The sequence below is a fragment of the Electrophorus electricus genome, chromosome 11 (genome assembly GCF_013358815.1).
Source record: "Electrophorus electricus isolate fEleEle1 chromosome 11, fEleEle1.pri, whole genome shotgun sequence".
Taxonomy (NCBI): Eukaryota; Metazoa; Chordata; class Actinopteri; order Gymnotiformes; family Gymnotidae; genus Electrophorus; species Electrophorus electricus.
Genome location: NC_049545.1, coordinates 15,157,105 through 15,170,311, shown reverse-complemented (window position 1 = coordinate 15,170,311; position 13,207 = coordinate 15,157,105). Strand labels below are relative to the sequence as shown.

General features: G+C 44.2%; 1 protein-coding gene across 3 annotated transcripts in view; it reads left to right on the top strand.

Moving 5' to 3' along the window:
• The window catches only part of lrrc1 (leucine rich repeat containing 1), a 34,029-nt gene extending 21,448 nt beyond the window's left edge, over positions 1–12,581 (top strand). The window contains exons 5-16 of one of the 3 annotated variants that reach the window (XR_004776699.1): positions 3,738–3,794; positions 3,891–3,954; positions 4,317–4,391; positions 4,577–4,721; positions 5,240–5,358; positions 5,759–5,842; positions 8,584–8,699; positions 9,033–9,202; positions 10,648–10,796; positions 11,043–11,162; positions 11,837–11,903; positions 12,484–12,581. Coding sequence is in view for 1 of the 3 variants with exons in the window: in XM_035531864.1 (XP_035387757.1) it covers positions 3,738–3,794; positions 3,891–3,954; positions 4,317–4,391; positions 4,577–4,721; positions 5,240–5,358; positions 5,759–5,842; positions 8,584–8,699; positions 9,033–9,202; positions 10,648–10,796; positions 11,043–11,201 (1,138 nt within the window). In the remaining 2 variants the exon portion in view is untranslated. Of the gene's footprint in view, positions 1–3,737; positions 3,795–3,890; positions 3,955–4,316; positions 4,392–4,576; positions 4,722–5,239; positions 5,359–5,758; positions 5,843–8,583; positions 8,700–9,032; positions 9,203–10,647; positions 10,797–11,042 lie in introns of all 3 variants that reach the window. The other 2 variants (XR_004776698.1, XM_035531864.1) reach the window with 2 other exon arrangements.
• The last annotated feature ends 626 nt before the right edge of the window (positions 12,582–13,207 follow it).

Genomic DNA, 13,207 nt, shown 5'->3' with positions numbered 1-13,207 from the left:
GTGTGTGTGAGAGCGAGAGCGAGGGCGTGTGTGTGAGAGCGAGAGCGAGGGCGTGTGTGTGAGAGCGAGGGCGTGTGTGTGAGAGCGAGGGCGTGTGTGTGAGAGCGAGGGCGTGTGTGTGAGAGCGAGGGCGTGTGTGTGAGAGCGAGGGCGTGTGTGTGTGAGAGAGCGAGGGCGTGTGTGTGTGAGAGAGCGAGGGCGTGTGTGTGTGTGTGAGCGAGGGCGTGTGTGTGTGTGTGAGAGCGAGGGCGTGTGTGTGTGAGAGCGAGGGCGTGTGTGTGTGTGTGAGAGCGAGGGCGTGTGTGTGTGTGTGAGAGCGAGGGCGTGTGTGTGTGTGAGAGCGAGGGCGCGTGTGTGTGAGAGCGAGGGCGCGTGTGTGTGAGAGCGAGGGCGCGTGAGGGCGCGTGTGTGTCAGAGCGAGGGCGCGTGAGGGCGTGTGTGAGGGCGTGTGTGAGAGCGTGAGGGCGTGTGTGAGAGCGTGAGGGCGTGTGTGAGAGCGAGGGCGTGTGTGTGTGTGTGTGAGAGCGAGGGCGTGTGTGTGTGTGTGTGAGAGCGAGGGCGTGTGTGTGTGTGTGAGAGAGCGAGGGCGTGTGTGTGTGTGTGTGAGAGAGCGAGGGCGTGTGTGTGTGAGAGAGCGAGGACGTGTGTGTGTGTGTGTGTGTGAGCGAGGACGTGTGTGTGTGTGAGCGAGGACGTGTGTGTGTGAGCGAGGACGTGTGTGTGTGAGCGAGGACGTGTGTGTGTGTGAGCGAGGGCGTGTGTGTGTGTGTGAGAGCGAGGGCGTGTGTGTGTGTGTGTGAGAGCGAGGGCGTGTGTGTGTGTGAGAGCGAGGGCGTGTGTGTGTGTGAGAGCGAGGGCGCGTGTGTGTGTGTGAGAGCGAGGGCGCGTGTGTGTGTGTGAGCGAGGGCGCGTGTGTGTGTGTGAGAGCGAGGGCGCGTGTGTGTGTGTGAGAGCGAGGGCGCGTGTGTGTGTGTGAGAGCGAGGGCGCGTGTGTGTGTGTGAGAGCGAGGGCGCGTGTGTGTGTGTGAGAGCGAGGGCGCGTGTGTGTGTGTGAGAGCGAGGGCGCGTGTGTGTGTGTGAGAGCGAGGGCGCGTGTGTGTGTGTGTGAGAGCGAGGGCGCGTGTGTGTGTGTGTGTGTGTGAGAGCGAGGGCGCGTGTGTGTGTGTGTGTGAGAGCGAGGGCGCGTGTGTGTGTGTGTGTGAGAGCGAGGGCGCGTGTGTGTGTGTGTGAGAGCGAGGGCGCGTGTGTGTGTGTGAGAGCGAGGGCGCGTGTGTGTGAGAGCGAGGGCGCGTGTGTGTGAGAGCGAGGGCGCGTGTGTGTGTGAGCGAGGGCGCGTGTGTGTGTGTGAGCGAGAGCGAGGGCGCGTGTGTGTGTGTGAGCGAGAGCGAGGGCGCGTGTGTGTGTGTGAGCGAGAGCGAGGGCGCGTGTGTGTGTGTGAGCGAGAGCGAGGGCGCGTGCGTGTGAGCGAGAGCGAGGGCGCGTGCGTGTGTGCGAGAGCGAGGGCGCGTGCGTGTGTGTGAGAGCGAGGGCGCGTGCGTGTGTGTGAGAGCGAGGGCGCGTGCGTGTGTGTGTGTGAGAGCGAGGGCGCGTGCGTGTGTGTGTGTGTGTGTGAGGACGTGTGTGTGTGTGTGCACTTGAGAGTGCGCGCGTGGACGTGAGGATGTGAGTGTGTGCAAGGGCGTGTGCGCGTGTGAGTGCATGTGTGTGTGAGTACACACACGCGTGTGTGTGAGTACATATGTGCGCATGTGAGTGCGTGTGTGCGCGCGCCAGAGTGCGAGCACGAGCGTGTGCGTGAGTATATATGTGTATGTGTGTATATATAATATATAGTATGTGCGTGTGAGTGCGCGTGTGTGTGTTAGGACGTGTGTGTGTGTGTGTGTGTGTGTGTGTGTGTGTGAGTATGTATTTATTAATTTAATTCTACCCAGTTTTGACCAGTTTCTTCTTGATAACCTGTCTCCTCCCACGAGGAAATGTATACATTTGTAAACAGTTTTGGCCATTTCAGCTGGCTAAAATAGGCACAAGTCTGGGCTATTTGGGCCTGCCCTGCTTTGCCTAGGCTTTTCCCCCTTGTGTCGTTCCCCGACCTCGTAAATTTCCTGTGTAATTTCCTCTTGCTAGTCCAGCTCGTCTGCTCTAGATAGCAGTCTCACACAATCTGATTGTTGTTCCACCGGGCTGCATTCCATTGTATAGTTACGGGAAAAATGTGCTTTTTTGTAGGATTTGTTTTTCCCCGTCCTTTCTTTTTTAAAAGAAAATTATTGGCCAGTTGCCTGCCTAGCTGCCATGTGTTTCGGAACATTTATCATCAGTGTTTGTTCAAACATTCCACCTTTTTGTTTTAATTAGACTTTGTCTGTGACTACTTTCAAATTTCTGAGAGATACAGCATTACCCTCCTCCACTGTCCAATTCTAGCAGGTTCATCCAGTTTCAAAGGCATCATGAAAAACCATCACCTCAGCGCTCCATATGAGAACGTGTTATCTTTGGCAGTGCCTCCAGTTCATGCCTTAGGCAGTGTTCAATAAAACTTTTTCTTCAGTAGCACAGTCCAACTGTGGCTAGAGGGGAGGTGCTTAAGACTGGGCTCTTCAGAGCTGAGACTGCCATTGAGGATATATTATTTATAGCAGTAAAACACACTGCTGTGCACTTAATCCTGTGGTGGGCTTCTTTTATAGGCCACATTTATCCCCTGCCCTTCTCATGATGACTAGCACAGAGACCACAAGGTTTTACACAACAGATCTGCACTGCTTGGTGCTTCATTCAGAGCAGGAAAGTGCTTCAAGAATTAAGTTGTGCAAATTATATTACTTGTGAGCATTTTTATGGTTTTTCCACCTGGCAAAATACAGTTGAGGGAGGTCACTGTGTTAGTGTGGGTCGGTAGGTCTTTTCAATTGGCTCGTAGTATTTTGTATGCAAGTAAATTTGAAACAATGGCTTTCAATGTGGAACGTTTTACGGTGGGCTTTAGTTTAAAAAGGCCTCAGGTATGAAAGCAGCTTTTGTCCACTGCTGTACAATAATGCATAGGAGTGTAAATGTAAAGGTTATAGTAGATTGTAAAACACTCCTCTGAGCTGTTTGCTCATAATCAGGTCTGCTGATCAGCTAAAATGACCCACTTTTTAAGACTTTGTTCTTTTTCAGGGCTTTGCTCATGGTTCATGAGTTTGAAGCCTGTAATTCTAGAAAATATAAAACAGCAGTCTATACTTTTTGCCAGTAATCCTTCCTCTCTCTGCTTGGAGCCAACACTGCTTACAATGTTGTGTGGGACCTTTAACAAGAGTGGAGTGTTGACACAGCTTACTTGTTACAGCCTTAAGCTGAAGGTATATTAAAGAGTCATGACATGGTCCACCCAGAGTTGTGATTTGATCAGGAAGCATTTGCCTAGCACTGACTTTTCCCCTGCTGCTAAATTAAGCATATGCCGAGTCTGACGTGACAGGGCTTCTAGTATTTATGTTGAGGCATGCTGGAATCTAATTGGTTGCTTCCGTTTTGGGGACTTGCAGTAACCCCCCCCCCCACCTTTAAGTGTTGTTCTGTAATGAGGGAGGAAGTGGGATATAAAACCTGAATGTTGACTGCTGATGTGATGCAGTATCATTACCTTATGGTAAAAAAAAAAACTTTGGATGTTATCATATGCACCTTAATATTAATTCAGAACGCTCTGAGTTTTAACGAAGCCGCCTTTTGTTTTTCAGTCTCTGCAACTTGGTATCACTGGAACTCAGAGAAAACATGTTGACATATTTACCAGAGTAAGTATACCGTTCAAGAGAGAGCGTGTGTGTGCATGTGTGTATCTTACAAAACCTGTAATTGCACACTTGCATATTTTCAATTGCTCCTGCCAGATCTCTCTGTCAACTACACCGACTTGAAGAACTCGATCTGGGGACCAATGAACTGTATACTTTGGTAAGTTCCTCTGCGTTTATGAGTAGAAATTCTTCCAAGTGTGCATCTGACCAGGAACATATTGGATATACATTCACATTTTGAACCACATCATTAATAAAAGGCTTTAAAAAACCTTTAGGCAAACATGTCTGTTGCATTCTCTAGTGCATAGTTTTGCCTGTTTTCCTCCATCCATATTCACATTCACGGATGCAAGAAGTGCTTGCGGCAGTACGATTACCGTTGGAGAGCACAAAATATGTGGCCAAAGACTGGCAAAACGTTTGCAAATGTTCTGCACAGCACCGCCTTTCTGTTCACACTGCTCACCGTCACCTGCTCTCACTTCTTATGTGCTCGGGATGTGTTTCTGCTTCCAGCCTGAGACAATAGGATGCCTTGTCAGTTTAAAGGAGCTATGGCTGGATGGAAACCAGCTGGCCGAATTACCATCGGTAAACTTTTCATTGTTTTCTTACTGGGGAATATGCTATACAATTATTTTATTTTTGGCTTTACATAAACCTAGCCAAAAATGCTAACATGAATACAAGTGAAACTTTGCTCTCTGTCTCTCTCACTCTCTCTCACGCATGTGCACATATGTACACACACACATGCACACACTACTCTCTTGTAGGAGCTGGGCAGTATGAAGAACCTGCTGTGCTTGGATGTGTCGGAGAACAAGCTGGAGCACCTCCCAGAGGAGCTGGCTGGGCTGCTGTCCCTCACTGACCTGCTGGTGTCCCAGAACCTCCTCGAGACTCTGCCAGAAGGCATAGGTCAGTGAGTTTGCTTGCTGCTGCATATTGCCAGGCACGTGTGTGTTTGCGATTGCATCATCCATTTGTGTCTGCGGGAAAATAAATAAATAAATATAAATAAAAGATAATATGTATGTTTCTCTCTGTGTGCATTATAGTAAACACACACAGAGACAGTATAAATTGCATTGTACACAAGGGCAGTTTGGACAGAGCAATGCAGTCTGCAATGCAGATTAAAGTCCTATGTCTGAAAAGTTCTGTTTCTCTGAAGACATTGTGTTCTACCCTGCAGTCTTTCTACAATAACTACTAGTACTAGTACAATAACTATCTACTATGAAAAGCACTTGGAGCGCCCTGTGTGAAAACCAAAAAAAGCTTAACGGCACAATTACCTGTAGACTAATTTTCCTGCTGATCTTCATTTTGTGAACTTGCACGTCAAACAGCTACCGGTGGATCTGAGCATCCCTCTTCCAGAGCATGTGATTGTGCCTGTAACCTCATGCAGCCCCATGTGTGTTCTCCCACAGGAAGACTGAAGCAGCTTTCAATACTGAAAGCTGATCAGAACCGCCTGGTCCAACTGCCCGAGAGCATTGGCGGCTGTGAAAGCCTGACCGAGTTAGTGCTGACAGAGAACCAGCTGCTGGTGAGCCTTCCTCCTACCTATGCTCCACTGAGCTTGTAAGTGAAAGGGGGAAAAACATGCTACTGTGTAGCACTGCCTAATGGTCTTCCCGGTGGTGACCGCCGTCCAGATCGACAGGAATGGTTCCTGATGAGTGTGTGTGTAATTGAATAGGGGCGAGCCATGCCCTGTGGCTGTGTGGAACTCGTAAAGTGGCTTCTCGTTTGTCTCGGTGCACTTGGGAACAGCTTATTGCCCCAGTCCTGCAGATCATATAGGAGTGGGCTGTGCTGCTATTGGTGTGCACCCACTGAACATACCAATACCACCACACTAGAGTTCTTGTGTAATGCTAATAAGCTGTCAAATACATATACCCCTTCAAAAGGATTAGCCACATGATGCATGTTTGTTTTCTCAGCGCTTGCCCAGAAGCATCGGAAAGCTTAAGAAACTCTCAAACTTCAACTGTGACCGGAATCGCTTGACAACTTTACCCAAGGAGGTATGTAGCATTTCCTTATCTAAGTGTTGAGGACTACATGATATTAACTCTTGGGAAATATTAAAATAATGGTGTTCAGTTGCTGCTTTATTGAATTGATCTGCACCCATTCTGCTAAGTTTGATGTAAAGTATGGTGGCAAAGTCCACAGTCTCCACACCAGCTGTGATGCAACTGGTCGCTCCTGGAAGTATGCATGCCTGGTGTCGGGTACGGATCTTGTCTGCTTCTGTACTGCACATCACTGTGGTCAGAATTCCAACCTTCGCATTTCATGGAAGACATTTTTTCTTTCATTCTCGTCATTGAAAAGGCACCCAGCTTGTTTTACGAGTAGACTGAGTTCTTCATGAGTTATAAACAGACTTCAAGTTAACCATAAAATCTAAGCCTTTTGCAAGTTTGCAAGAGCTGATGATTTTTAATTGGCTTATTTAAATTAAATATTTAAAACTTTGCAGGCAAAGCAATTAAACCTACCTTGCATAAAAACTTAAAAACTGTGTTGGAACCTATGGTAATGTTGCAGCTCTGTTATCTTTTGAATGCTTTTAATACATGGGTTTTTTAAGGTGTTTTGAGTTCTTGAAGGAACACATTTTGGTTATTTTGGTTTTAGTTTTGTGGCGGGCAATTGGTCATTAAAGTCCCTGCCACTTCTTTCTATGCAGAAACTCACCCAGTGATCATACACTGGATCCTGAACCATGTGGAAATCTAGATGATCAGTCCTCCTTAAATTATGATACAGGCTATGTTATGTTTGTTGAAAAAAATCTTATTGACAGAAAATGGCTGTTCTGCATGTGGTTTACCCTAAGGATTTATTTTCTGGTGTTACAGCTAAACCTTTGCAGTTGGAGTCTCATTTTCACACTACTAAATCAGTCATTTGGATATGGAAACTTTCATTCCATTGTTCATAATTTTGATTATATATTTTTTGGATGCACTTTGCTGCTTGGAGAAATAGCAGTGCATGTGTGTGTCTGTGTGGGTGGGCGTGAGGCTCACATGCAGATTCATCTGAATGGGGATATCCCTCCTGTCATTTTATTGGGCCTTATGAAATATGAAATATAATCCTAACAATTGCTAGTCAGCAAATCTGGTCCCTGTGTGGCAAGCCTTAACAGGTAAAGTGCCCTCTGTGGTCTATGCCACACAGGTCCCTCCATTAGCCCAGTGATCCGAAGCAAGGTCGGCTCCCTTGGGTCATGCAGGAAGGGTGGGTGTGTAATGATTTCTATGTTGTCACCTCTGAGCACAGTGGTGCGTCTGTGGCATGTGTATCTGGTGAAACAGACCAGTGTATTGGTTGAACATGTTCATTTCTTACCACTTTATAGTCTTTCTCATCAACTATTCTTACTGTCATGCTTCTACACACCATTACACGAACTTTAGGACTGTATTTAAATCTCAATTAATGATTTATTTATTTATCTTACTTTTTTTTTTTTTGAAGGCTGTGCAATATATGATACTGTGTTTTACTTTTTCAAATTTTACTTTTGAACAGTGTAATTTAGTGATATGGCCCAACTTCAAGCAGATTGTTGCTGCATTTTATTATATTGATCTGTTTTACTTTATAAAAGTTACTTTTGTATATTAATTTTTTTCACTTTATTAATTGAAGATATGCCTTCCACTTTATGCTCAGTGCCTGTTAATTTTAGCCCCTTTGCAAACACTGTTGTTTGGATTATGCCTGTTCTGCAACTGCCTAGCTATTCTCAGAAAAAAAGACTATTTTAAAATATCCGGTTTCATATGTTCCATCATGAGAATATCTGTATCATGATGCTGCTGCATTTCCGTAGTTTTGTTCGTCTCTGGTTTCTTGTCTCTCTCCCTCTAACCTCTTGTGTTGTGGAGAGGCAAGAACAGCCTCTGGTGGCATTGTAATGTGAAAGGCCGTTTTCTGGCCTGAAACAATGGCTCTGTGTCCAGGGACCCAGACTGGCCAGCGAGAGCCTTCACCACTCTGCTGTTTGTCTGACCTCATCCACACATTCCCACCACCATCCACTACACATTCAGCAATTCTGCCCCTCTGCCTACCAATTACATTCTGTTCACCTAGTGCTTAGGCTTTTCATAAAATTTGAAGGATGCTTTGTTGGTGTTTAATAAACTGTTGTTTTGAAGAGGACTTGAACCAGAAACATTTTTTCCCTCCTTTCCTTCTGCAAATACAAAGGCTCTAGCCTTTAATGCATACGCCCTCAGTCTGCTGTTGAGAGAATGCCATGAAATGTCAAGGCATTATTGTACAGTTCTGGTTGGTTTAGTACATCTCTGTTCACCATTTAACTGTCTGCTATATTTCCCATTGATTGCTTGTAAATTCCTATTATCCAACCCCATCAACAGTCTATAGATCCTAAACAGAGTACCAGATGCTCTTTTTCATTCATCTATGCACTCACTTTTATGAATTAATTCACTAAAACTAAACAACCCCCCCCCCAAACATTTCCCCCAAAATTCTCTTGCTATACCCCCCCCCCCCTCCTTTTATCACAAGGTGAATTAACTTATGATTGATTGTAATGGAAATTCAGGCTTACAGTGCTGATTTTCACAAGCTATACTGGTTATAAGGAGACATTGCCATGGTAGCTGTAAACCAGAGCTCTGTCTGGTATCCCTGTCCACCTCATGCTGATGTTCTGTCTGTGGCAATTAGATCTGCATATGTGTGACACAGTTCTGTCTCCTGTGACCTTTCACAGATTGGAGGCTGCAGTAGCCTGAATGTGCTCTGTGTGAGGGACAATTGTTTGATACGCATTCCTTCAGAACTGTCACAGGCCACTGAGCTGCACGTGTTTGATGTGTCCGGAAACAGGTTTGTTGGAGCGTGCTCGCTGGCTAGGGACTGCCCGGATAATTAAACCAAGAAAATCATACATATTGTACTAACGTTGCTTTTATAAAATGCTAGTGTAGCTAACTGTAAATGAAGGCAAGCAGGGCTCAGTTGAACATTTTATGAATGTGAGCAGCAAGCTGCCATTTTCACAGGCTGATATTTTTAAATACATTTTATACTTACATGACTGATATGCGAGAGTGCTGGCACATGTTTGCATTTAGCAAGTTTGTCTGAATACAACAGGCAAAATGCCTGCCTGTTAACTTTGCGGGCCCGTCCTCCATCTCTGCCTGTCTCTGACCGCAGGCTGGCCTTTTTGCCCATGTCCCTCACCACGCTGCGGCTCAAAGCTCTCTGGCTGTCAGAGAACCAATCTCAGCCACTGCTCACCTTCCAGACAGACGTGGATCCTAACACGAGGGAGAAGGTGCTCACCTGTGTACTCTTGCCCCAGCAGTCCTGCGAGCTGGACAGAGGTGAGTTATCTTTGCTAAGATGATGCTATCTAATCATAGTGATTTTCAAAAATGTCTTTCAGATTATTGAGTTCAGATTCTTTATTATTTATTGAGTGTCTTAGAGGGGAAAAAAAAAAAAAGAAGTGATCTGATTTTGGCCCAGAACCTTGTGTTCACATAATTATATTCATAGAGAAATAAGAGAAATACTTTTGAAAAGTTATAAACATGGCTTTGTAGTACCTATATAATTAATGTATAATATAGTTCAAATTTGATTTATATTTTAAAATCCAGATTTGTATGCGCTTGTACTACTGTTGTCATAAATATATTAAAGTACAAATATCACTTGGCCAAATACGGCCCATGATTACTGACTTCAGCATGCAACACTGGCCAAATGTTTCCATTACTTGTTAGCTACAATAGCCTTGTAGCTCCATGGAAAAACTATAGAAGCAACAGTTGGACATGTTGGCTGATCAGTTACATTAAGGATAAGAGGAAAATTTGTCATTTTTCCCACCCTTTTCCTCAAGCATTCCTTTAAATGTATGAACCTCTGGTATGTAAGTAACCTGTGCACAGTAGTTTATATCATGGTGTTATGGAGTCATCCAGCTGTAATTTTAATTCTTTTGGGTGTAATGCTCTTAGAACATTTTACGTCAGACTGCTATACTGCTGCAGAATGTTTGATGAGTAGTGTCCACATAGATGCATGGATGAATGCAAGGACATTGGATTGGATGCTGTAACATGTCTGTTTAGAGGGACAGAATCTATATAGGTGGTATTTGATGGATGGAGAGAGCCTGAAATCCTCTCCTCTGCCTTCTGTCCATACTCCCATGCTGTGTTTTACATCCACCCTGCAAACCAGACAGCTAAAGAGGCTTATCTCCACCCAGCTTCTCTTACCCCTGTCCAAACTGCACTAAGCCCTCACAACAGCGGTAGCGCCACATCGCCCCACAGTGGCCGTTCCAGAACCCACAGCCCATCTGCTCTCACTAGCTCTTTAAGAATGGCGTTATCTCTGGTGATGGAATGGAGTATGAAAGTTGGCCACTGCGTGACCCCTCCCACCTCAGTTGTTTCTTGGTCGGAGGGTTTGTGTTCATCGGTGGTGCTGGTTGGCTGAGCAGATCAGAAAGGAGCACCCGTGAAGGCCTAGCTTCTGAGAGCCATGAATGGTGCTGGCAGGGGATGCAGCTGGTCCAGCAGTAATCCTCTGAGTACGCCAGGATTTGAAAGCATGATCCAACATCTCAGCACACACATTTTCTCTCCCCAAGGCCCAGATGTTCCATGCATCAAGCAATACAAGACAACATACTTTTGGTGCTAATTGTACTAGTGTAGTAGCCCACACTAAAATGGCAGTAGGAAAATGGCAGGGAGGAAGTGGTGGAAAGTGTGTGCTTATGAGCTGTGTGTGTGTGCATGCATGTGTCTAGACTCCGATAACCTAGCACGCTGTGGAGCTATGGAAAACCTTGTGAACGACATGGCTGATGATACCTGGGACAACAGAACCATTAACAGGATCAGCGCCATCCGCTTCATTGAGGAGGAGGAGGGTGATGATGATGATGACGAAGAAAAGGTGGGGGGGGCAGTACCTCTTGTATGTTTTGCATGTTTACATATCAAGAATTTCTTTTAAAAATTGGGATGATGTGCCTCGTGCTACCTAGCAGTTTGTTAGATGCTTCTCGAGTTCAGTAAATAATTATAAATGGAACCACAAGTCTAGTCAAGGTCTGTTACAAAGGCTCTTCAGATGGATTTTTCTCTCGCTCTTTAATTCTTTCTTTTCCTGACACATTCTCTCTGACCTCTGTCCCCTCAGGGTACATTCTTGCGACGGGCCACGCCCCACCCAGGTGAGCTAAGGACCATGAAGAAGGTGGTCGAGAATCTCCGAAATGACATGATTGCTGCCAAAGGTCTGGACTCCAACAAAAACGAGGTCAATAATGCTGTGGACCGAGTGACCACGTCTGTGTGACTGCTTTTACCTCTGTGGCACCTCCTCTCGTCTGTACCTATTGCTCGTGAACCCCACATACATCCCCTCCTGGATGTCACCCTTCTTCCCCCATTCCTGGGCCTGTCTGACACTCGGCTTCATCTCCTCCCACCCTGAATCAGAAAGCAATGTCTACAAAAGGGACATGCTGTTCTTTCAACGACCAGAGCAATAATTTGCACCGAAGTGCACACTTTATAATATCTTAAAATCCAGTGCTTTTAAATCTATCCCGCAGACACTTCAAAGTAGTTAGACTACATCAAGTCTTATAGTACATTAATATCCTGTGAGTATTGACTATACATATACTGTATATACACACACACACACACACACACACACACACATATATATATAATTTTTTTTTTTTAGTTAAGTTTTTTTTTTAAACACTGGGTGGATATTTTATTTTTTCAATTCTTTCGGGATATGAGCCCATGCGTTCTTGGACCTACTGATTTAAAAAATATATTGTATAGATCTTTGTGAATATCGATTCTTTTGTACTTATGGCAGCTCAGATGGTGTAAATTTGTAGGAAACATATGTATAGCATGATTCTTAATCAGTGAGCATTTGTACTCTTACTGTAAAACCTTTGTTTTTTACAGAGAGACATTTTATAGAGAAAACAAATTAGCTGGTAGAAAGAGGACTGCTTCTCATTTACATTTTCAGGTTGGGCATTTTGTCTTCTTAAATCAATCTAATTCTTATTCTAAATAAAAAGGTTTTTATACTGAGTAAACGGGCTAATGCAGCAAACATCTACCAATCTCCTTCAACTGGACTAAGCAGCCCTGTTTACTTATTGTGGTTCACCATGATTGTGTGGTGCTCCACTATTAATGGTTTATTCTACACAGAAATGCTACCCTGGCTGGTAGTGGGTGAAAATTATTCGGGGCTGATTAGCCTATCTTGTTAATAATTCTAACCAAAACCTGACCCTCACATTAATTCCAAAAATAATCATGTTGGATTGATACTCCTGGCCTTGTGTACATTTGGTACAATAATACCTGCTAGTTGTCACTTTTGTATCATAACTGGGCAGTATAAGTGCAGTTGTTGGGGAAGTAGAATGCACTTTTGCAAGACTGTTTTATTAAAATTGCTTGTTCTATGGTACACTACAGAATCCATTTTTGCATTGCATGATGCAAATCCAAGAGGATTGCTTTTTTAATGTTAATTTTTCCTTTAATAATAATACCAATAATACATATTATTAATAATTTATTGTTTATTTTCACAGATAAAGCTGCATAGAAAACCCATGTAGGTGCAGATTCTGGGCCTACATTTTAATGCCTTCTAACCACTGATACAATAAAATCATTTTATGAAATCAAAGCATATGATTCATTATCACTAGGTTCTGATTCTAAAGATTGGTTTCCTTTTTTTGGGGGGGGGGGGCTTAATTAAAATGCAGCTTTTTTTGAGCCATGCAATTTTTTTTTATGATAAATTGGCAATATTGTATAAAAAGTGGAAAATTATAATGGATAATTTAATGAATCACTGATGAGCAATTACCATTTTTTAAACTGTTCTTTAAAATGCTACAGAGTTAATATTGCTATTGCTATAATATGCTATAATAATAATGCTACTTTTACATCGTTACCTGTTGTACATTTGTTCAGTGTTCACTGTGGCATCTCCCTTACTCCACATTTGCTGTGCCATTGACCTTCCTAAACAGAGATGCATACACATATTTAAAAATCTACCTTCCTGCATTGTCATGATTTTTGCTGAACAAAAAAAAAAAAGCCATGCTGAACATGGCTTTCAACAAATCAAGAAATGTCTCTGTATAAGGGAGAAGTCTTTCCTGCCTGTCAATTATTTTGTGCCTGCCTGAAGCACACAGAAATGCAGGTTAGGGAAAAGTGTGTGTGTGTGTGTGTGTGTGTGTGTGTGTGTGTGTGTGTGTCTTGGGAGACAAGTTTGGCTGGAGGGCATGAGACAAA